At 39.5% G+C, this 26467-nt stretch overlaps 1 protein-coding gene across 1 annotated transcript in view; it reads right to left on the bottom strand.

Moving 5' to 3' along the window:
* Nell1 (neural EGFL like 1) overlaps positions 1 to 26467 on the bottom strand; it is an 846309-nt gene that overhangs the window by 164171 nt on the left and 655671 nt on the right. Inside the window, exon 13 of the mRNA XM_036206955.1 lies at positions 25364 to 25459. Coding sequence (XP_036062848.1) covers positions 25364 to 25459 — 96 coding nt within the window. The remainder of the gene's footprint in view (positions 1 to 25363; positions 25460 to 26467) is intronic.

Here is a 26467-nt window from a genome sequence, read left to right as displayed (position 1 = left end):
CATGGCTTTTGGTTTACCAGTATCTCACATGTTGGTACTCATGGCGGTGGCTGGCAGTGTCTCCTGTTCCCAGAATTCTCTTTTCTGCTTGTCTCGCCTATACTTCCTGCCTAGCGACTGGCCAGTCAGCATTTTATTTATACAGAGCAATATCCACAGCAATTTTTCAGTAACACAACAGTGGAGTTTTTTTTTTTTTTTTTAAGCAATGTAGTCTTCATAGGAAGATCACCTAAAGTCACAACCTTGACCTTCAATCTTCCACCTCCCTAACCACTGAGTGAATGACTTTGTATCTCTCTCTTTTGGTTTTCTTATAGTCACAGAGAAAAAAAATTGTTTATGTGTATTCTACTTCTTTTAGAAACATATTTATTTATGATTCACTATTTCATGTATGTGTATACTTTTGTGTTTATATGTATACCACATGCATATCCACAGAGGCCAGAAGTGGGCATCAAATCCCCCAAAACAAGATTTAACATATGAGTACTGGAAACTAAACCCACCCAGATCCTTTGGAAGAGGACTAATTGCTCAGAAGTACTGAGCCATCTCTTCAGCCTCTATTCTGTTTCTTAATTCAGCAAATACACACAAATGTTTATATTCAAATCAGACAATGCTCAATGTGTGTGCCATGGTTTGAAAGAGAATGGCCCCTATAGGCTCATATATTTGAATGCTTGGTCCTCAGGTGGTGAAACTATTTAGGAAGGATTAGGGGATGTGGCTTTGAGATGTGTCACTAGGGGGTGGGCTTTGAGGTTTCCAAAGACTAATTCATACCATTCCCAGTGTGCTCTCTATCATTGCTCTGTATGTGCAGATCAATATGTGAGCTCTCTGATATTCCTGTTGCCATACCTTTGCTCCACCACCAGGGCTATGTGTCAGACACAGTAAGTTAAGATGACCCTTGTTGGAACAGATGTCTCCTCTGATGAAGCCTAACACCCAACCTCCCCTTTATCTCAAATAAGCCTTGCTTTTTTCCATAGCTAGGTCACACTGAGCTTCTCATTGATTCCAGTTCTTCCTCAAGCCTATTTGCAGTTTCTTTTAGATCTGTTTCTTACCCAGAGAAGTATATGTAGCTCTATAGTTCAAGAAACTTTCCATAAAACTGAACCCATGGGCATCCATGACTCACCTAACAGAAGAGCAATATTTGTGCTCTTGATGGCTAAAAGCTGGCAAACTTTCTAATAAAGATTTAAAGAGACAGAAACACTTAAGCCAAACTCAGAGAATGTGTGAGATTAAGAGAGCAGATCTATCTGTAACTCTAATACAGTTTAGAACATACAGTAAAGTAGCTTCTTGCTTTTAAACAAACACATTTATTACGTGAATGTAACAGTTACTCTTCAAGTCATGGGTTTACTCATTTTTGGATACTACAATAAAATACCACAGAGTAGATGACTTACAAACAACAAAAATTAATTTCTCACAAGTCTGAAAACCAGAAGTTCAAGATTCAGAAGTAGAAGATGAGGTATTTGGCAAGGACTTCATTTTCCATACAGCCTTCATGTGATAACAGAGGCCACCTCCTAAAGCCGTCACTTTAGAGTAAGAATCGCAACATGTAAATTCTATAGTAACAGAAATACTTAAATTACAGCATAAATTTAGAAGATTTAGAATGTGGCAGAGCTCTGAGACATCTTGTTTAGATGTATTTAGTATAGATATATTTTGTTTTTGTTTTTTTGGGTTTTTTTTTTTTTTTGAGCTAAGGATCGAACCCAAGACCTTACGCTTGCTAGGTAAGTGCTCTACCACTGAGCTAAATCCCCAACCCCAATATATTTTGTTTTACAATTCACAGATTTGCTTACCTGACAATGTAAGTGTATATATATATAATTAAACAGCAGGTAGGAGATATAGCAGGTAAAGTAACTGAAAAACAAGAAAGAAGACTTCAGTCTTCCCTGAGCCATGAAAACATATGCACATGCTGATAGTCCCAGTGCCAAAGAGTTATGCACAGGTGGGTCCTGGGGCTTGCTGGAATCCAGCCTAGCCTAGTTGGTGAGTGCCGCACAAGTGCAAGACTCTGCAGAAAGAAAAACACAAGTGGACAGCATCTTGAGAACATACAAGGAACATGCTGTCTTTGTTCTCAGGCCTACACCACACACACACACGGGGGGGGGGGGTTGGGGGGGTGGAATCAAATAGTAAAACAAAACTCAGAGTAGAGTTTTCTCCCGTGATGTAAAGATTGCCAGTTATATTGTCTTAGTTTTGTTCTCTCCCTCTCTTTGGAATACAAATGTTTTACTACTTAAAATCTACTTTTCCCATTTCTATTTAAATGTTTTGCATACATTGTATTTTGATTATGCTTTACCCTTCCCCAATTCCTCCAAGGTCATCCATATCTCCCTACCCAACTACTCTTAATGATTTGAATCAATAAAAGCATTAAAGATAGCAAAGGTAGTGATTCTCCAAGCTTATTTTCACTTCTTTGACACTGATATATACATTTTACAAAGAAGCATATTCAGATGCTTTGTCCAATGACACCAGTCCAATACTTACTGTAGTCTTTATAAGTGTATGCTCTCCAGTGTGTCCCATAAAATTCAAGAGCCCTGAAAAGGAGCAGACTTTTGACACGGGAAGTGAAATGTCAAAACCTCACAACAGACAGAGTTAATGAAGAAGCTGCTGATCTTATGATTAAGAACAAGATGAGATGCACCATTGCCACTGTCTAAGCCACTCTCCATTGCAGCTCCTCTACACTCTCCTACGTACCAGTCTCATTCATAAATGGAAGAATAAGAGGAACTTTTTGGGAATAGTAAAGGAAATCAAGGAGCAATTTACAGAGGGACTCTAACAGACTAGGAAGCATAGGTATAGACACTTAGACTCATCTAGACTTACAGAAATCAAAATTAAATTTATTACATATGTATAGTTATATGTCTATATAAATAGGTATTTATTTATAATATGTAATGTATAACATATGTAATAGATTGTGTATAGAAAAACAATATAGATAATAGGTAGATATGAATATATATGATAGATGAGAGATTATGGAGCTAGATGATAGATGATTGATAAATGGTAGATGAGATATTATAGGTATGTAAGTAGATAAATGATATTTGGCATGTAGATAAATAGCAGATGATGCAGATGTGAGAGATTATAGATTAAATATAATAGGGACAGATGAGAAACTGGTAAATAGATAATTACATGACAATAACAAATACATGATAGCTAGATAGATACTTAGCAGATAAATGAGAGAGAGAGGATCGATAGATATAGGTAGGTAGGTAGATAGATAGATAGATAGATAGATAGTAGACAGACAGACAGACAGACAGAGGGATAGACAAATGATCATCAGTCACGTGGGCCATGGTGGCACTTGTGAGCAGGCTCGCTCGCACTGATAGCATGCCTACCCTCCCTAGCAATGCCTGTAGAATGTGATCTGATGCAAGCTGTTCTGCAGACACTCTGACAGCATTTAGTCAAATAAAATTCACATTTTCATTCTATACTTCGATGCTATTTTACAGTCATCTCTCAAGGCAACACAGACCCATGAAGGAGGAGGCATCTGTTATGTTGGAGGGAGAGCGAGACTGTGAGAAACCATGATAGAAACACACATAACACTGTACAGTGAGTGCATCAGACAAACCAGACTTTACATCAGACAACCCACTGAAACCTTATATTTAAACAAAATGGGGAGATTTTAAGAGAGATTAGGTTATCATAAAATATATAGGATTGCACCATCTACATAAATTATAGACCTATACCTCCCCAATAGAAACTCATGTTTAGAGGAATACATTCAAGTATGAAAACACATGTGATGTGTTAGAAGGTTGTGTGATGAAGTGCAGAAAGAGAATACTAGTGAGAAATAGAGTAGTTAGGATAAGCAAGAGCAAGAGTACAAGTTGTTGGCCAATGGTGTGGGGCAACTGAGGGCAATGATTAATAACCTCTATACATCCGAGGTTAATACAAATAAGTACAATCCTAGCCTTCCTCTCAAGATAGGTCATTTGTCTTTCCCAATATATGCCCTGCAGTTACAGGGTACAGAATTTTACTCACATTTCTGTGCCTACAATATTTCTCTTCTGAAGTAGATGTCTCTGAGTCACTCTTTAATGTTAGAGCCATGTGACTGTCATTTACAAAAGTTTTGTTGATCTTCTTCTAAGAAATGGAAGGCAACATTCCCTCTCCAAAACCTTACCTGGGCTCCTTATGCCTCTCCTACACAGTTGATTGCTCTCAAATCACTCATTAATAATTATATAATGTGTCTTTCTCATCATCTTCCTTGACATATGATGATCTGGATGTGTTGACATAATTTATAGAGAAAGTACTTGGTATGTGTGAATGCAGGTAGTGATCTCATCACTGCTCTGCCTTTGCCCTCTCAATACTCAGTAAACTTCCAGAAATAAGCCTTGTATGGGATAAACAAATGCCTGAGGCTCTGTCCTTGCTGCCAATTCCTATGGCTTTGAGTCTTTCCTTTTAGAAATGATCAGTTTCTGCCCTGTGTCTGGCATTCTGAAACCATTTGTTCTTTACTAAATGAGCAAGACTAGTGTATGCATATTTTGTTACATATGAATGCATTAAGAACAATTACAAATGTGGCAAATCCAACTGCTGGTATTGGGTAATCTCTTTAGAAAGTAGCCACAACCACAACTACCTCCTAAAATCTTGGTTCCTTATAGACTCTTCTCCTATTGTGTGTGATGGGCAAATCCATGGGGATGGCTCCTGGAGTATGATGGCTCACTGGAGTATGGATACCATGATGACAGGGCACCAGGGTCAAAGAGTCATTTATGTGATGAAGGCGGTTTTGTTTTCAGCACATATAAGTGAAAACTGCTTCAGGCAAACCTCCAGCTACTTGCTACTGTGATCGAAGACAATATTGAAAAGACATTTAATGTATGCATGGATTGATTTGGTCTCTTTAGTCTCGCTGTCATCTCAGCTATGTTTTCAACTGTTTTTCTTAATCATTAAATTCTTGAACCTGGTTGATTTTGAGGATTGATTGTGGCTTTTCTTGTTGTTTTTTTTCAAGTCCCTTCTTCATAGTTGAGACTCAATTCAGGTATAATTCAGGTGTTATTTTCAGAGAGACCAATGTAATTTCCCCAGACGTCAAAGAGTAGAATTACACCTTTACTATTCCATGGCAGCCAAGGTTCTGTACTCCATGGCATGACTTGTGGTATTTCTCCTATGGTGCTGAATGACAGAAAAACTGCTGTTCGTGTAGGAATAGATACGATTCCAATCTGTCGTGGATAAATTCTTCCAGTATTCTCCTAGTGGGTGACATGAGCTCTAGTCTTTATCGGCAAAGATGGAAGGAATTTCTTAGACCGTTCATCCCCAAGCTGAAACTCTATCTTCTGTATATGCATTTTACTTGGCTACACTTAAGTTTACAAGTCAGAGGAATGTTCAGCCACTTTTCTGAAGGCAATTTCAGAGTCAACTTGGTCTGCCTCCAGAAGGGACAATGGACATTCCTCAATGCAACTACGTTTCTGTTTCAAACCTGCTCCTTCTGTTCTAAGCACACAGCCAGTCTCATCCAGGTGCTCAGTCTTCAGAGGCTTGAGGAATCCTTGTGCCATGAGAAAAGAAAAGCAAGAAGCTGCAGCATCAAGCACCAACCACTATCATGTTGTATGACTGGTTCTCCATTGTTCTTTGTTCACACTCCCATTTAAGTGTTCATCTTTCCAGCTTCCCACTTCCAAGGATGTGATGACCTTTGAGCACACATCAGGAAAACGTTATCTGGCTTTAACTGTGTCCATGCAAAGAAGTAATTTTTTTCATTCTTTCTAACTCCTTTAAATGCTCTCACATAGGATAACTAACTCTAAACAAGCCCAATTATACCAGTGTCCTATTAAAACTGGCAGCAGGGTGACTTGTGCAAATGAAATTGGTAATTCTAGTTTCTTCTAGCAGGTGAAATATCAGCTGATAGATAGACTTTCAATATGTATCTTTGATTGAGCATGTAGAATATCTGAGTATTCAAACATGTACACATGACCTCTCTAAGATGTGGTTCCTAAATAGTGATGCCAGCATTCTATTATCAGTAAACAGTAGCCAGGCCAGGCACTATACAATTTTGTAATGCTTGCTGTATGTTAATTAGCTAATGTATTTCACCTCTCAGGACCAACAATCAATTCACCAAGGTATCGTGCACACCTACTTTGAAGACAATTTTCTGTAGTTATTGCAAATTGAAAAATGACCTCTGCTCACACATTTTCCCTATCAGGACAGCTCTGTCAATAACAATCACAGAAGGAAGTATTTTTCTGCTTAGATATAGCCTATAAAATCCAATAGAAAGATCAAAATGTATATATACATGTATTCTGCACCTATCACTTAGTATTCTATGGGGACCATGTAACACAGTCCTGGGGCTTGTATAAATGTGACCTTAGGTGATTTTTCTGACATTTCCTAAGCTCCTGTTTCTTTCAGCTAGGAATGTCTGGTCCTATGGAACTAACGTCAGAATTAAAGTTGTCAACTGGCACAGATAGGGCCATTGACATATGACTGACTTGTTGCCTGTGTGTTTTCCAATTCTGCTATGTTTCTGATCTAACTGGTACCACTTGTCCTTCACTGAGTTAGCTCTACTGTCTCCAGACTTCAGGAGGACTTTGGAAGTAGAGAAGTTATGCTACTATACAGACCTTAGAGGGATTCCTATAGTCAACTGTGCTCCTGGGACAGGGATTAAAGACACTGTCTTTATGGTCAAACCTAACAACTTCACACCAAGTTTCCTTTAGTGCAGTGATTCTCAACCTATGGATTCTGACCCTTTGTGTGTGTGGGGGTGTCAAACAACCCTTTCTGAAGGGTTGCCTAAGATGACAAGGGAAACACAGACATTTACATTACAATCCAAAACAGCAGTAAAATTACAGTTATGAAGTAGCAACAACAACAACAACAAGAAAATTCTACAGTTGGGGGGTCACCACAACATGAGGAGCAGTATTAAAGGGTCACAGCATTAGGAAGGTTGAGAACCACTGGGTCCTGTCTCAGCAGTTCCCTAAGCTGTATTCTTCCCATCACTCCCCTGACCTTGGCATCATGAATCCATTAACATGTATTTATGATTGTGTAATCTCTATACCATCCATGCTAGAATATAAGCACTCCTGAAAGCCAGAGAAATTCTTAGAGGAAACTAGCCAACTCATTTATGTATTAACAAAATAAATAAAGAAACTCATAAAAAGCACATTTTCTTTTATTAAATGAATTTATTTCTGAATTCAGAAAAGTCCTGTTCTAGCCAATAAATAAGTCTCTCATCAGCCTGCAGGACTTCCAATAGCTCCTATGTCCTGTGCACTGTTAATTGACTGTACTTTAACTCCCCTTTTCACTGGATAAAATGTAGTATTCAATTACAATTATCCCTTCCAAATTTAATTGTGCTCTTCTGTGCCCACAGCTATCGTAGCTCTTGACCTCCCGGTCTTTGTCTATTATTCCTTAGTTCTCCTGGTATTTGTAACTTCTAGAAAGGACCTTCTGTAGATTTAATTAACTTGTTGAATCCTCCTCCTTCCAGATCATTAATGAAGCTGTTAAGTGGATTTGACCCCAGTGCACATGTCTGTGGTGCCTCGATGGTGCTTCAACCCCAACTAGCCACTGCTCCCATTCACTGTCTTCCATCATTTACCTCCTTCTGGTTATCCCAAACCCAGTGAAGCTGTCACTTCCAAATTATTGCAAACTGTATTTAAAATGAAATTTTCTTTTCCTTTTTCTTTTGTTTGTAGAGACAAGAGGTTCTCTGTGTAGCCCTGGCTGTCCCAGAACTCACTCTGTAGACCAGGCTGGTCTTGAACTCAGAATTCCACCTACCTCTGTCTCCTGAGTGCTAGGATTAAAGGCTTGCACCATCACTGCCCAGCTAATTTTTTTTTATTTTCTTAACCCCAACTTTAGCATCCTAGTGGAATAATAATTTATAGTTTCAATTTCCTATAACATCTTGGAATTTTAAAAGAAGTGTTCAAACATTTAACATCTTAAATAATGCTCTATTGGTCTTTGAAATTAGGTTGATATTCTGTTTCCAAAGGGAAAATATTCATCTTTTCAAGCATCCTCTTCTAATATCTTTTAAGGAGTCATTGAAATGGGATACTTATAAAATATCATCCCTTCCCTTAGCCTTATTACATCTTCTGAGAGAGGAAACATTTGTACTTTCTGATTATTTTCAAAGTAATAATATAAATCATCATGCTGGTCAGGATTCTTTATGACTTTTCCTCTGGGGGTCAAACACAATTTTAGAGCTGTGGGCCTGGCTTTCTGATTGAAGACACTGGGTTAAATATGCACACTTACCTCTGCTTTCTCCTTCAAACACTAATAACTACATAGTAGAAATAAATCACAAAGGTCTAAGGCCTCAAGGGCCAAGCACACAGGAGAGGACAGAAGGGCAGCATAATTTTGGAAACTAGAAAAGAGATAGATGAGTGTTAATTCAACTGGAAGACATAAGAAAAATAGCTCAGAGCCCACTGAGGAGAAAGCCTAAAGCTTCCTGATTTACACTTCGGATCCCAGGATGGATGGTGCCGTTATCTCCGCAACTATGAGGAATGGTGAGGCTAAAAGAGGAAAATTAACTTGAAATTAGATCAAAAAGCAGTTACAGTCCTCAGAGCTTGTCTTTCACCCCAGCCCATCTCCTGCCTGTCCCAACACAGCAGATGCTACCACACTGTTCCCAGCATAGGGTACCAAAAACCCAGGTGCTCCAGAGCAGAAGCATCATGGCACAGAGGGGCATCAAGTGAAAATTTATACACCAAACTTTTCAACTCTTGCCTTTTACAGCTTGGTTGGCTCTAGGAATACTAGCAACCACATTTAACATAGCTAGTAACTTAATCATTTCCTTTCAGAGTAATGGAAGAATAGTCTTTGCAAATCCTATGGCTCACCATGCCACACGACAAAATTAGTTTAAAATCAACATTTTTAATGCTTCTATCTAAAAGGTGGGTAGATAGGTAAAGGCTGAAGGATGCCTCTGGAAAAGCAAAGGTGAACAAATTAACAGAAAAAGATGAACTTAACAAAATGGATGTGAAGTAGGAAGGAATCATGAAACAGAAGATCTTGCCATTAACTTGAAACATCAAAAAAAAATTAAATGGAAGTAGATACAACAGAAGAACATTTAGCAAATGATAATCAAACAAAATAGTAGGAGTTAATAGTTTAATAAGTAGAAAGATAAAGAGAAAAATCCCACCACACTCACAAAAGAAAATATTAAGAGAGATGAAAACATGGAATCATACAGAAGTAAATAGAACAATCAGAAAAGCAATCTAGCAAGTGTAGTCCAGACTCAGAGATCTAGTCACTGACCCATCCAAAGGGAAAGTCATACAGCACCCTCCTCTTTTACCTCTCAAATAAAGAAAGAGGAATTCTGAGTAATGTGGTAAAGTAGAAGAAACTTCTGTGTAGCCTGTTTAAAGGCAGAAGTTGGGCAGGAGAAAAGGAGAATTCATCTCATACATTCACAAATTGATAGAATGGCTGCAGTCTCAGGGTGGAAAAAAGACAGATAAGCAGAAGCCTGGTGACTTGGAAGGAAGAAGCTAGTGCCTCATCCCAAAGCTTATTAGACAATGAGCTCTTGAGAATAGCTGTTCAAGAAGATTCCCAAATAAAACTAGAAGAGATATTCAAAATGCCAGTGCACAAATCACAACACAGAAACCCAAGAAACATCAAAAGGAAGGAGCCATGACTTTTCTAAAGATGGTTAGTGACCTTAATGCAGATGTGAGAAAGCAGATGGATTTACTCTGGGACTTAGAAAGGAAAAGCATTGTCACAAAGGACAAGTCTATAAAGTGAGTAAGAAAAGCAGCAACATAGGAGAAAAGTCCATATGGATGGAAAAATCAACGATAAAACTGAGGTTTCTGAAAACGTATAGAAATAAAGAAAATAAAAAACTCAGCGTGTCAAGGGAAATGCACAGAAGAAAACAACTGTTGTTGAAGTGCTTGACCAGGGAAGTGAAGGACATCTCAGACGGAGGGCAAGGAGAGAGAGCCACGTGTCTAACCATCAGTGAAGAGAAAAAATGCACAACTATGACCACAGAGTTCAAGGACTAGGACACAATCAAAATACCAAACCTAAGAATCCATGAGACAGAAGAGGGGTCTATGCCTAGAGAATCTACACCATGAAACTAGAACAGAAAAGTTCCCCAGTCTAGAACAAGATATGAACTTCCAAGCAAAAAAGCATCAGAAATCCCAAATATACATGATTACAGAAGAACCTGTTCATGCCACGTTACACACAGTATATATCAACAAACACATCAGAATAGTAGCTGTCTCTCAAGGCAATTCTAGAAAGCATGGACTATGGTCTCTCTCTACAGAATGCTGGGAGAGGACCAGAGAGAGGCCTTTGGGGAAAGAAGACAATATCCAACTTTTAGTTTTCACTGTTTTCAAAGATGTTTCTTGCTTAACCAAGTTGCAACCTTCCAACTAAAAATAAGTTTCATCACCCAATGGACTATAAAAGGGTATCTGGAATAGTTATTAATTACTATGCTTCAACCATGTGGATAAAGACTAGTTACACTGATTTAAAAGAGGAGTGGGAGCTGGGGACATAGCTCAGTTGGCAGAGTGCTTGCCTGGCATGCATGAAGCCCCAGGTTCAATCCTCAGTACAACATGAACTAGGCATGAGGACACATGCCTGTCATTCAGATCTCTGGAAGTGGAAGCAGGGAGATCAGAAATTCAAGGTCATCCTCAGCTGTACTGAGTGTTTGCAGGGCGGGCCACCTGAGGTAAAGTACCAGAGATGCTGACTCAAAATAAATCATCATTGAGTGATTCACTTAGGATTTGTGTGACTGACACGTTTTGTATATTTCAGTGAAATTTCCCATTTTTTAAAATAAAATTTCCCTATCTGCTTTTTTTCTTTTGCTTCTTTCTGCACCTAGGATTACTTTAAAGTTTGAGAATAAGTAAAACATTTATAAAGTATTTACTAAGTCAAGACTCTAATAGTTATAAGAACTGAGAAGTGAAAAATGATTTAACAGATGAAAAATAAGTTATTTTCAAGAAACTTTTAGCACAGATAAGTAGAGCTAAAAACTACAGAAATTGTGTGTTATGATCTAGGTATAAACCCCAGTCCCATTTGTGTGATTTCCAACATGTCACCTAACCCCCTCACACCTTAGTTCCCTCGTTTATAAAGCTGGCTAGCACACCATCAGTATAGCAACTGTTGATGACTCAGAGAATAAGAACTAGGACGGAGGATGTTTGTTGCCTACACAACAATGGGTGGCTGGTAACTACTAATGAGTGCCCATGACACTGATGTCATGGGGTTATGCTTATTTGGTATAAAAGAAGCCTTATTGACCCATGAATCTGTTCACTCTATGAATAATTCCTGGGTGAGAGCAGAGCTATGGGCACTGTTCTGAGAGCTGAGCAGCAGACACTGACACCTCACAAGGAGAGAAAAGGCAATGCAGGATAGGTAAGTGATACACTCTGCGGAGTCAGAGAACAAGCAAGCCAGAGATTCCAGTGTTAGATCTGGGGCAAAATTCAGCATGAGCGTTTTAGAGCAGTGGTGGGAAAGTTCTCTGAATGCCTGGTCTAAAGTTCTCTGTTGCTCATAGGCTACTTGCAATGGTTTTGACATTTACTACATGAAAGTAGGAGTCAGAGAATTTGGAATAGAAGAATGATAACGTAACATGCTCCATGGTAAATAACCTGTAAATGTATTTAACAGTGAAAGGGATGGAGTTAGACACTTTCCCACCATGGCCTACATGAAAAATAAAGTAACACTGTTCCCAAAAGATTTGGGGGAGAATGCCATATGAAGTTGGATTCTGTCTTAGTTAGGGTTTCTATTGATTGATGAAAAGCCATGCCCAAAAGCAACTCTGGCAGGAAACAGTTCATTTTGTTTATACTTTCTCATCACAGTTCATCACAGGAGGAAGTTGGGGCAAGAACTCCACTGAGGCAGAGACATGGAGCAGGAGTGCTGCTTACTGGGTTGTTCTTCATGGCTTACTCAGCCTGCTTTCTTATTGCTTCCAGGACTACCAGCCCAGGGGGAGATTCACCCACCATGAGCTGAATTCTGCCCCATCAATCACTAACACAGAAAATGCCCTACAGGCCTGCCTAAACCTACCCCTGTCTTATGGAGGCATATTCTCAATTGAGGGTCCTCTCAGATGATATTAAGTTGACATAAAACTATCCAGCACAGACTATATGTGAATTTCAAAAGCTTGGCTAAGTGGTTTTGGTAGGCAATGCAAAAGATGAACAAATGGATTTAGTACTTCAGCACAGAGAGCATGAAAGACTTTGGAAGAACATAAGAGAATACATTTTTGAATTATTAGGTACTTTCAATAACCAGGCATTCCTATTACTGGATATTACATACATTCATGATAAATATTTAAGCCTGTGCATGTTTTGGCAGAGAGAACAATTACAAAGAAAAAGCTCAGAGATCCAAAAACATACAGAGCATTTTAGAGATTAGGAGTAGTTTAAGATGAGCTAAAATTCAAGATTTCAGAAGAGGAGGAGATAAAGTAAGAGAGAGGCAGAGGTCTAATCACACAGGTCTTTGTGTACCACACTATAAGGTTGACATTTATCTTTTAAGGACTAGGGGGTCAGGAAAGATTTTCTTAGCAAGGTATCATTTAATATAATAATCTTCCACATCTTTCCTCATGGATGCCATCTACTTGGTTAAAACTGCGTCACCTAAAGATAATTTCAAGGTCTCTGTTAAACTGTAGGCTGTGATAAGACCATGTTACCTCATGGCATCAGGAAGTGCTTATCATTTAAACCAGCACCAGAAGGAATGCTTAGATCATGATCTTTGATCCATCCTATCTTGGAGCAAACTGAACATTTTCAGATTGCTGCATTTCCAAGCAATGAACATTATTAGGATAAAGTGAAGCAAGTCGTGAGTTATATTACTTCTAGATCTTCCTTGGGGCTTCAATAAGCCTTTTTTCCCCCACATGATCTATAGTGTGGTACATGTTCTTAAACACAAAGAATTATGAGGATGTGCTAAGGTAAGTTTGTAATTCTGGACTCCAGTTGGTCACTGGGTCACAGAAAGCTGCCTAGCTTTCTGTTTAGCTAGTACCCTTCACATTACAGTGGTGTTTGTATTTTCCAGAACACAGGATTAAAAATGAGACTCAGAAACAAACTCTTGACTTTCACAGTTCAGTAGTGCAGGCGTGCCTGGTGGGAGGCAAGAGCTGCCTGCCACCTAAATAGCTATTATTTTCTGCATTGCAGCCTAGACAGGCTAATTCCTAATAGCCTTCATTTATTTTATGGTGAATGTCAATCTGTTAAAATGATTGGCTCCTTTCTCAACAATGAAGGTGCTAACAGCTTTATAAAAATGAATGCTTCTGCTGGAACCAGAAACAGCCCCAAATTCCTAGGTTCTTCTTTCAAGTCTCCCAAGACACTCTCCATCCTCATCCTCATCATGACACACTCTGTTGAAGTCAATATTTCCATACAGTTAGGATCTATGGACTATAATGACTAGACCTTGTGAAACTTATTTATTCATTTATTTATTGAATTCCATTGTAATATATTAAATTTGGAATTTATTTCCATGTTAAGGTTCTGATACATAATAATGTGATAGTTTTAGGAACTTTCAGATCCCAAACCATATATACAACCCAAGCAAAATACCCAGCCTGAGTTAATCAGCCCATGCCCTCTGGCTCTCTGAACCCAAGACCTGAAATCCAGCAGGGCCCACTCATGAAGCCAGGGGAGAACTGCCTTGGAGGGAGGCTATTTGCTCAGATCTCACTCTCATGAAGAGAACTTCACTCCTAAACTCACTTGGGGTGGGGTTGAGGGTAGCAGACTTCAAGAACACCTGGAAGCAAGCTCCAGATGACAGGATCCACAGCACCTGGTATCTGCTGCAGGTCTGGAAGTCTGAGAAGCCAGTTTGGAGCCTATCCCCAGCACATGCTAGAGCAGAGGAGAAATTACAACTTGGCAGGCATCTCCTTGCATTTGGACTAAGATTGGGGTGAGGGTCAAGTATCTGCTTTGAAAAAAATCCCAATCACCTGTCAGTTTGTCAGGGCAACCAAGCCACTAAGGGGCACAGAATTAGAACTTCCACAGATAAAAAGGATTACCCTTTCAAGGATTCAAGTTGGAAACTTCCTGAGATCCAAGGCCCATACAAAAGCCCTGTACTTTCCCCTACCAACTTCATGTGAAAACAACCCCAATCTATTTAGTGTTGCCTCTATGGCCCTGGGACCATCTACTACCCAATGGGGAGATTTCCAGGCCCTGCACCCTGAAGAAAATTTACTCCCCTGCCTTCCCTGTCAACTACCAATTCCCAATAGCTCTTCACCTAGGGAGCAGAACTTGACAAATGTCCCTCCTCAGCTGACTTGATCTTATGCATGCCATCACAGCGGCTGTGAACTCATGTGTAACTGGGGTGTGACACCTGGAAAATGCTGTTCTGCTCCAGGCACTAATGCCCAAGGCATCTTCCAAGAGAACCCCATAGCTGTGTGGGGAAAGCGTGACACAGATGTCCCAGTTAGAGCTGCTCTTCCATGGGCTCTTACTCTCTGCGTGTTGACTACTCATGGGCCCTGTACTCATAACCAACTACCACTTGTGGCGCTTTCCCTGGGCACATTCATTCATTTGACACTGGCCAGTGCTCTATTAAAAACTAACCAAAGCAAATGCCTCTGATGAGAGCTGAAATAAAGATAAAGATGTGGGGATGAAGATAAGAAGTCTGGGAACAGGTTAATGCTATGTTCATTTAGCAGAATAATAGAACCTAATACTATGATCCTTCCATTCTATATAATTCTCCACATTAACATGAAACTAAATCATGCTAAAAGCACAATAAAGAAACACAAAGGGTAAATTTAAAACTAATATTACATGTCCAGGAAACAACAGGGACAATGTTTGTTTCCCATGAATGGGGTTATAAAAACTTGAAGTTTAACTAACCCATATCAACAGAAACCAAGTGCAGAGTTGTTGATCTTTGTGTTACATACAAGCAAGGTCTGTCATTTCATTCCATTACAAACAACATTTTATTTAAAAGAACAACCGCAGCAACCTAAGTAAGTGCACTTGAGTTTTGAAAAGCTACATATCACAAGCACTGAATAAAATCAGTAACTAGAGGAGCCAGAGAAACATGCATAAGTTTAAGAGGCTCACATAAGGAAATTTAGTCCTCCAACAAAGTGAATAGACAATTTCGTGTAATTGAACCACCAGCACTCACAGTACACAGTACACTTGCATATCATCATTGGCTCTCTGATTTCATGAAAAGCAGGATTTTTTGGTGGCCAATTGACTTGATCCTCAGAAACAAATGATCAACACTGTAAAACAACTGAGTGCACCCAGGACACAGACTTGCAGTGGTCACCATACAATTCCACCAGACCCCTGTGCACAACTAATTGAAGAACCCCATAGCACACTGACCAGCATTAAATGAATGAATGGGCTAAAAGCATCACACACAGAAGAGTCTCATGTGAATGGATATTTTCCATGTGAGATGTTGCAAGAATCCAACCATGTAAAATTGATGATTGCAACTTTAATACTTATCTAGAGAGCAAGGACTTTCCTAGAAACACTTGCTTTCTGTCTCTGGCCTCCATTTTCTTCTGTACCTACACTTTGTTTCACAGTACATTAGAGGCTGAAGTGGAAAGGGCACCTCAAAGATTCACTTACTGAGTAGAAAACAGGACAAAGGGGAGGTCAATATAACAGAAGAATCCACAGAAACTTCTATGGGCTGCCACTGACTGCTGACACATAGCAATGTCCTCCCACCCCCAAAAATATTTGTAACTTAAAATATGCAGTACATATTATGATTACATGCTGTCATACCCAGAGCTACTCAGTGAAAATTCAAATTTGTAGAAGCATTCCTCATGCTGCAATTCCCCTAGTCTGGGGGAAGTGGTACAGAAATATATATTCAATTTCTTTCTAACAAGTTCTTCCCTGTGTACAATGTGTTGTCATCACGTTCACTCACCGCTGCCCTCTCTTATCCTCTTGTTCTCCCCTGTCCACACCTTCCTCCTCCCATCCGTTCCCGCTGTACTCATGTCTTTGGTTGTATGTGTGCAGGGCTGGTGCAGGTAACCACAGCCTTCTTATGCTCATGACTGCAGCAGCCTGCTGCATCCAGAAGACACACGTGTCTCTACCTCATCCCCATCATCTGGCTCTTAGCACGTCTGCTTCCTCATTCTTGATGCTCCCTGACCCTTGGAGGAGACAGATCTATGTATTTTTGTTTAGTTTTAGGCAAAATTTATTTCTTCATATTTAAATATTAGAATTTATTATTTGATTGCATAAAACACACTTAAAATTTATTTTTGATTGCATAAAAGCACATAAAACAAACCATCTTACTGTTTATATTTCCCTTTCATATAGTTTGCCAAAAGTGTTGGTTTAACTTTTGAAGTTAGGCATTGTATTCTTTACACAGCAAACATTTGACATTGACATTATAATTTATAGGTCTTACTTTCCTGTTTTATTTCCACATCTCCTTAATGCTGTACTCTAAATGAACCACCTATATTTTAACAAGAATGCCATTTATCTGCCCTTGAGAACCACAGGTTATAGGATGCAACTTGAATAATTCTCTTAGTTTGGGCTATTGCAAAAGTTACTGACCCTGGATCAGCTTTAAATTGTCATCCAAATAAATGAGAGTAAAAATATGCATCTAATGCAGGGTGTGGTAGCAATCACCTTTAGTCTAAGGAATCAGGAGGCAGAGGCAGATGGATCACTGTGAGTTCAAGGCCAGCCTGGTCTACATTGTGAGTTCTAAGACAGTGAAGCCTATCTAACAAGACCCTGTGGGGGGGGGGGAAGAGAGAGAGAGAGAGTAAAAGCCTTTACATACCATTTTCATGCTTTCTCTAATATTAAAAAACCCACTGAAAAAGATTACCACATACCTGGTGTCTGCAACTTTCGTGATGAACATCATCACTGTTCTGTGCCCTGCTATAGATTCTATCTGAGGATACAAAGGGAATGTAGATGAAGCATAAGAACCCTTGCATTACTTCTTTCCTTTAAAAATCTCAGTGGCCCCGGAATTCCCATCTGGACCAGAGGTGAGTGCCTGGGGTTATAGTCAGAGAGGCAACTGCCCCTGGGTCCCACCGCTGGACACAGGCCATCCCGGGAGGACCTGCCCAACTTGGCCCCAGTTTCCGGCCATTCAGCAGGCCCTGTGGGAAGACTCCCCTTTTCCAAGACTGCAGGCAGACACTGCAGTCTCCACACACTGCTGCCAAACCCATCTGCTGGAGACCCCAGACACTTCCTGAGACTCAGAGACCAGTCCCCAGCTTCTATCCTGCCCTGGAACTCCCATCTGGACCAGAGACCAGAGGAGCTCCCATCTGGACAAAATAAGGAGACCCCAGGGACTTCCCGAGACTCAGAGTCCAGCCCCCAAGCTCCTATCTGGCCAGCACTCTCATCTGGACTAGCACTCCCATCTGGCGCAAAGCTTCCATGTGAACCAGAGAGAGGCTCCCTAAATCTGTCAGCTCTCTCTGGACCAAGTACACTGATAAGACCAAGAACGAACCAAAGAGGAGATGGGCAGACATCAAGGCAATACCAGAACCTAGCCCTTCTCCAACAGCTAGACCTGAACATCACAGAATGGAAGAAGAAAAAGAAAACAACCTTATAAGTAACACCATAAAGAGGCTAGAACCTTATATAGAAGAAGTCAAAAATAAGGTAGAGGAACAGACAAACAAAAAATGAGAAGAACACTATAAAAACCTAGAGGAAAGGACAATTTAAGCAGAAGAAAACAGTAAGTCCTTGAAAGAAAATCATGAAAAAGCAAGGGAGAAAGTCCAAGACCTGAAGAGGGAAATAGAAAAAATGAAGGAGACACTTGCAGAAGGAATGCTGGAAATGAAAAATCTGAGTAAACAAACAAGAACTTCAGAGGCAAGTATAACCAACAGGATGCAAGAGATGAAAGAAAGGATCTCTGGTGTTGAAGATACAGTAGAAGAAATAGTTTCATCAGTCAAAGAAAACACTAAAACCAACAAAGTCATGACCCAAAATGTCCAAGAAATTTGGGAAACCATGAAAAGAGCAAACCTATGAATAACAGGGATAGAGGAAGGAGAAGAATACCAACTCAAAGGCACAGAAAATATATTTAACAAGATCATAGAAGAAAACTTTCCCAGCTTAAAGAAGGAAATGCCTATGCAGATACAAGAAGCCTATAGAACACCAAACAGACTAGACCTCCAAAAAACGTCCACTTGCCACGTAAAAATTAAACACCTAAATGTACAGAATAAAGAAAGAATATTAAGGGCAGCAAAGGAAAAAGGCCAAGTGACTTACAAAGGCAAACCCATCAGAATAACACCTGATTTCTCAGTGGAGACTTTGAAAGTCAGAAGGACCTGGACAGATATAATGCAGACACTAAGAGACCATGGATGCCAGCCTAGACTAATATACCCAGCAAAACTTTCAATCATCATAGATGGAGTGAACAAGACCTTCCAAGACAAAACCAGATTTAAACAATACTTATCCACAAACCCAGCCCTACAGAAAGCACTAGAAGGAAAATTCCAACCTAAGGAAGGTAGATACACCCATGAAATCACAGGCAATAGGTAACACCACAGCAGTAAACCCCAAAGAAGAGAAGTACACACACACTACCACCAAAAAATGAAAATAACAACAGGAATGAACAATCACTGGTCATTAATATCCATTAATATCAATGGACTTAATTCACCTATAAAAAGACACAGACTAACAGAATGGATATGAAAACAGGACCCAACTTTCTGCTGCATACAAGAAACACACCTCAAATTCAAAGACAGACACCTCCTAAGAATAAAAGGCTGGGAAAAGACTTTCCAATCAAATGGTCTTAAGAAGCAAGCTGGTATAGCCATCCTAATATCCGGCAAAATAGACTTCAAAATAAAATCAATCAAAAGAAATGATGAAGGACGTTACATACTCATCTCAGGAAAGATCCACCAAGATGAAGTCTCAATTCTGAACATTTATGCCCCAAACACAAGGGCACCCACATATGTAAAAGAAACATTACTAAAACTTAAATCACACATAAGACCCCACACATTAATAGCGGGAGACTTCAACACCCCACTTTCACCTCTGGACAGATCGGCCAAATTCAAACTTAACAGAGACATAATGGACTTAACTGATGTTATGGCTCAAATGGACTTAACCAACATCTACAGAACATTCCACCCAAACAAAAAAGAATATACCTTCTTCTCAGCACCCCATGGAACCTTCTCTAAAATTGACCACATACTTGGCCACAAAGCAAATCTCAACAGATACAAAACAATTGGAATAACCTCCTGTGTTCTATCAGACCACCATGGTTTAAAGTTAGATTTAAACAACAGAAAAAACAATCTCATGGAAACTGAATAATGCTCAACTGAATCACTAATGGGTTAAGGAAGAAATAAAGAAAGAAATTAAAGACTTCCTAGAGATCAATGAAAATGAATACACCACATACGCAAACTTATGCAATACTATGAAAGCAGTGCTAAGAGGGAAATTCATAGCACTGAATGCCCACATAAAGAAGCTGGAGAAATCTCATGCTAGTGACTTGACAGCACAACTGAAAGCCCTTGATCAGGAAGAAGCAAAGTCTCCCAGGAGGAACAGATGCCAGGAAATTATCAAATTGAGAGCTGAAATTAATAAAATAGAAATAAAGAGAACAATACAAAGGATTAATGAAACAAAGAGTTGGTTCTTTGAGAAGATCAACAAGATAGACAAGCACTTATCCAAACTAACCAAAAGACAGAGAGAGAGCATCCAAATTAACAAAATCAGAAATGAAAAGGGAGACATAACAATAGACAATGAGGTAATCCAGAAAATCATCAGGTCATACTTCAAAAACCTCTACTCCACAAAACTGGAAAATCTAAAAGAAATGGATAATTTTCTGGATAGGTACCACATACCTAAGTTAAATCAAGACCAGATAAACCATTTAAATAGTCCAATAACCCCTAAGGAAATAGAATCAGTCATTAAAAGTCTCCCAACCAAAACAAAGCTCTGGACCAGATGGTTTCACTGGAGAATTCTACCAGATCTTCAAAGAAGACTTAATACCAATATTCTTTAAATTGTTCCACACAATAGAAGCAGAAGGTAAATTACCAAACTCCTTCTATGAGGCTACAATTACCCTGATTCCTAAACCAAACAAAGACACAGCAAAGAAAGAGAACTACAGACCGATCTCCCTCATGAACATTGATGCAAAAATACTCAATAAAATTCTGGTGAACAGACTCCAAGAAGACATCAAAACAGTTATCCACCATGATCAAGTAGGCTTCATCCCAGGGATGCAAGGGTGGTTCAACATACGAAAGTCTGTCAATGTAATACCCCATATAAACAAACTAAAAAAACAAAATAAAACAAAACAAAAAAAAACCCACATGATCATCTCACTAGATGCAGAAAAGGCATTTGACAAAATCCAACACCCCTTCATGATAAAGGTCTTGGAGCGATCAGGAATACAGGGAACATATCTAAACGTAATAAAGGCAATTTACAGCAAGCCAACAGCCAACATCAAATTAAATGGAGAGAAACTCAAAGCAATACCACTAAAATCAGGAACAAGGCAAGGCTGTCCCCTCTCCCCATAATTATTCAATATATTACTTGAAGTTCTAGCCATAGCTATAAGACAACATAAAGAGATTAAGGGGATACAAATTCGAAAGGAAGAAGTCAAGCTCTCCCTATTTGCAGATGACATGTTAGTATACATGAGTGACCCCAAAAATTCAACCAAGGAACTGATACAGCTAATAAAAACCTTCAGCAACATAGCAGGATACAAGGTCAACTCAAAAAATCAGTAGCCCTCCTATATACAATAGACAAACAGGCTGAGAAGGAAATCAGAGATACATCACCCTTTACAATAGCCACAAATGTTTTAAAATACCTTGGGGTTACTCTAACTAAGCATGTGAAGGACCTATATGACAAGAATTTTAAGTCCCTGAAAAAAGAAATTGAAGAAGATGTCAGAAAATGGAAAGATCTCCCATGCTCATGGATAGGCAGGATTAGCATAGTAAAAATGGCAATCTTACCAAAAGCAATCTACAGATTCAATGCAATCCCCATCAAATTACCAACACAATTCTGCACAGATCTGGAAAGAATAATACTCAACTTCATATGGAAAAACAAAAAACCCAGGATAGCTAAAAGAACCCTGTACAATAAAACAACCTCTGGAGGCATCACAATCCCCAACCTCAACCTCTGCTATAGAGCAACCATAATAAAAACAGCTTGGTACTGGCATAAAAACTGACATGTGGACCAATGGAATCAAATTGATGACCCTGACATTAACCCGCACACCTATGAACATATAATTTTTAACAAAGAAGCCAAAAATGTACAATGGAAAAAAGAAAAAATCTTCAACAAATGGTGCTGGCATAACTGGATGTCAATGTGTAGAAGGCTGCAAATAGAATCCATATCTGTCACCATGCACAAAACTTAAGTCCAAGTGGATCAACGACCTCAACATAAATCCAGTTACTCTGAACCTGATAGAAGAGAAAGTAAAAAGTACTCTTGAATGACTTGGCACTGGAGATCACTTTCTAAATATAACACCAGTAGCACAGACATTGAAAGAAACAACCAATCAATGGGACCTCTTGAAACAGAGAAGCTTTTGTAGAGCAAAGGACACGGTCAACAAGACAAAGCAACAGCCTACAGAATGGGAAAAGGTCTTCTCCAACTCCACATCTGACAGAGAGCTGATATCCAGACTACATAAAGAATTCAAGAAATTAGACATCAAAATGCCCAACAGTCCAATTAAAAAATGGGCTATAGAACTGAACAGAAAATTCTCCACAGAGGAAGTTCAAATGGCTGAAAGACATTTAAGGAATTGCTCAACATCCCTAATTACCCGGGAAATGCAAATCAAAATGACTCTGAGATACCACCTTACACCTGTCAGAATGGCTAAGATCAAAAACACAGAAGACAGCCTATGCTGGAGAGGATGTGGAGCAAGGGGGAACTCTCCTCCACTGCTGGTGGGAATGCAAGCTTGTACAGCCACTTTGGAAATCAATATGGCGCTTTCTTAGAAAATTGGGAATCCATCTCCCCCAAGATCCAGCTATAGCACTCTTGGGCATATACCCAAGGAATGCTCAATCATACCACAAGGGCATTTGCTCAGCTATGTTCATATCAGCATTGTTTGTAATAGCCAGAACCTGGAAACAACCTAGATGCCCTTCAACTGAAGAATGGATAAAGAAAATATGGTACATATACACAATGGAATACTACTCAGCAGAGAAAAACAATGACATCATGAAGTCTGCAGGCAAATGGATGGATCTAGAAAAAATCATTCTGAGTGAGGTAACCCAGACTCAGAAGGACAAACTTGGTATGTACTTACTCATAGCAGGATACTAGATGTAAAACAAAGATGACTAGAGTGCTGCACAACTCCAGGGAGGCTACCTAGAAAACAGGACCCTAGGAAAGACCCAGGGATCACCCAATGACAGAGAAATGGATGAGATCTACATGAACAACCTGGACGACAGTGGGAGTAATGAAGGGCAAGATTTGAGGGAAGGAAAGCTTAGGGGAGCAGGAGATCCCAGCTGGATCAAGAACAGAAAGGGAGAATGAAGAATAACAGACCATGATAAATGAAAACCACATGAGAACAGGAATAGGCAGAGTGCTTGAGAGGTGCCCAGAAATCCACAATGATACATCCTCTGTAGACTGCTGGCAATGGTCGAGAGAAAGCCTGATCTGACCTAGTCTGGTGATCAGATGACTTAAACACCCTAACAGTTGTCTTGGAACTCTCATCCAATAACTGATGAAAGTGGATGCAGAGATCCTCAGCCGGGTCCCAGGTGGAGCTCCAGGTGTCCAACTGTCGAGAAAGAGGAGGGACTGCAAGAGCATGAATTGTTGAATCCAAGATTGCAAAAAGCACAGGGACAAATAGCCAATAGAAAGAAAGCACATGAATTATGTACCAAAGGCTGTGGAGCCCCCAGCTGGATCAGGCCCTCTGGATAAGTGAGACAATTGAATAGCTTGATCTGTTTGTGAGGCACCCAGGCTGTGGGACCAGGACCTGTCCTTAGTGCATGAGCTGGCTGTTTGGAAACTTGGGCTTACACAAGGACACATGCTCAGCCTGGAAGGAGGGGACTGGACCTGCCTGTACTGAATCCACCAGGTTTAAATGAATCCCCAGGGGTGTCTTGGTCCTGGAGGACATGGGAACGGACGTGACGGGCTGGGGGGAAGATGTGGGTGGGGCCAGGAGGGGGGAGGACAGGGGAACCCATGGCTGATGTATAAAATTAAGACACATAATAATAATAATAATAATAATAATAATAATAATAAATAAATAAAATAAAAATCTAATTATTGCAAGAGTTGTTACCCTTAAGTTCCCTTGCTTTGAACAAGAATTCTTAAGTTCCACAAGGCAAGATTCTCATGATGCTCTGACAATCTGGCACTTAAAAAAAAGACAAGCTAATTAATTATTATTATTTAATAAAAGTTATTTGGTTTCTTGATAAGATCACAATCTGTGGAAACAATGGTGTAGTCACTCATTGATTTCCTTACTGAATATCTAATGGAGTTAAATGTGGACATATTTTCAAGGGAATATACAAATGTACAGAATAGACAGTGAAATGTAACATGGTGGCCAAAGGGGAGAACAGTAATTGTTTATGTTTGCTTTTTGAGATAAAGTTTTACTGTATATGCTTGAATGGCCTAAAGCTCTCTATGTAGACCAGGTTGGCTTCCAACTCACAGAGATCTATCTACCTCTGGCCCCTGATACTGGGATTAAATAAATGTGTGGGCCACCATGCCCAACAAATGGCCACATTTTTAAAATCCATGGTGTAAATTCAGAAGCTTTTAAGCACAACAGAAATTAAATAATCTTTTCTTACCTATAGCATTAGATATGAATATCTGCCCCTCTTTGACTAACAGGCTACTTGCAGTATCATGCCCATTTTCCTAAGCAATTACTCAAGAAGTATCAAATGTGATATGCAGACTCAGGAAAGCACAGTGCAATGAGTACATCTCAGAAAAAGCATAGCAAAATAACCCTCCATGTTTACTTGTGTGTACTCTGACACCCTTGCTAACAGGTTCGCATATACAAGTGCAAACTGCAAACTTCTCATATGCACAGGTAGGACATTCCCAATCACCAAGTGAGCTAAACTTCATGAAACGGTACTATGTGTAAATGCCACATTTAGTGCGAACAGAAAGGAAACATACTGATGTTAACTGCCTTAAATTATTGAGTTCAATAAATGATAATATTCCCAATACACCAATATTGGAATAAAATCCCAAGCATACCAATAATCCTGGTGCTGGAATTACCTAATGTGATTTTTATGCAAAGAACATGTGCTGCCTTTCAGGTTCTATCAACACAGCAGATTGCTGTAACTCCAGCAGTTTGGTGAACAGCTTCCAGATTGATGATAAGTAGGGCAGGTCAGTTTATCGGCTTTATCTCTAATTAGTACTGAACACACACACACACACACACACACACACACACACACACACACACACACACAAAACCGCCACAGAGAAAAGACCTGACCTTGCTAAGCTAGATGCATTGAAGGGAGGGCAGATGAGACTCCATATTCAGAAAGAAGAAGCCCATTGTGCCATCCAGTTGTCAAAAGGGACCAGCTTTGGATAGCTAAGTCCACCATCCAAACACAATGTGTCAACTCAGCTCCCAGAGAGCTCTGAGGGAAACAGCTTTCATTCATTCTCTTTGAGTTGCTTTCCCACCTACACACAACACACACACACACACACACACACACACACTGAAAAACAGGTCAGATTCACCTTACCTTTCTCACAGTGGCTTCCTGTGAATCCAGAAGGACAGGCACATTTGTTAGGAGCCACACAGGTACCTCCATATCTGCATCCCTCCTCACAGAATGCTGTTGTAGGAACAAAGATTTTGTTTAGGTAATGTATGCTGGTGCTCCCACATAATTCCTTATGTACATTGCCCAGGGAATACACCTCTGTACTAGCATATTCAAATTTTTCTATGCACATGAAGAAATTCATGTAACAATACTTTCTGCTGCTTTATATCCAATCAGTTGAAATAATAGATGCAAGGTGCTGCTGCAATTTGGGTTTGGCATGGGCTAAAAGAGAACTGCTAACAACAGAGGTTTCTACTGCCATTAGCATTGATTTATTTGAAATCATCTGAGATAAAGAGCTCAAAAGGGAAAGGAGAGTTTGCTAACATTTTCAATTCTCATTCCCTTAGATACTATTTTTCTCAAAAACATCATTTATATGGTCTTTCATGACAATATATTTTTAAAATTTTTCAAAAATATTTTCATTAATTAACATTTTTACAAAGCAATAAATGTAATGAATGCTTTAATCCTGGATATTTAAGCTGGCTCCATAAATAACCCACTCTCCTCATAGCGACGATGTTTAACTCATCCTAAATTATTCCTCTAGGGAAAGTATCTAACTTCCACATATTGGTAAGTCTTACAGAGCTATCCCATCCTACCAGAACTCCTTAATGTTAACTGCCAATGAGATACAACATAGACTCACTTATGAAGATAAACCTAATGAAGTATTATCGTTAGCAGGTTACATTATGGGCTTGTCTACAGAGTATTACATCAATTATTGATTGATGTCAAATGACCCAGTTTAGTGTGGGTGGCACTATCCTCTATTCAGGGGATCCTGAAGAGTACAACAGAAGAGGAGGCTAGCTGAGCCCAAGCAAGCAGGCAAGAGTCCTTGGATTTAATCTCTCTCCTTAACTGTAGCTGGGAATAGCTTTTTTTCTTTTTCTTTCTTTCTTTCTTTCTTTTTTTCTTTTTTTTTTAAGCTCCTGCCTTGACTTCCAACAGTAATGAATTCTGACTTGGAATTGTGAGCCCTTTCCCAACTTACATTTC

This window comes from Onychomys torridus, chromosome 1 (assembly GCF_903995425.1).
Source record: "Onychomys torridus chromosome 1, mOncTor1.1, whole genome shotgun sequence".
In the NCBI taxonomy this organism is placed as follows: domain Eukaryota; kingdom Metazoa; phylum Chordata; class Mammalia; order Rodentia; family Cricetidae; genus Onychomys; species Onychomys torridus.
This window is presented reverse-complemented; position numbering and strand designations above follow the sequence as displayed.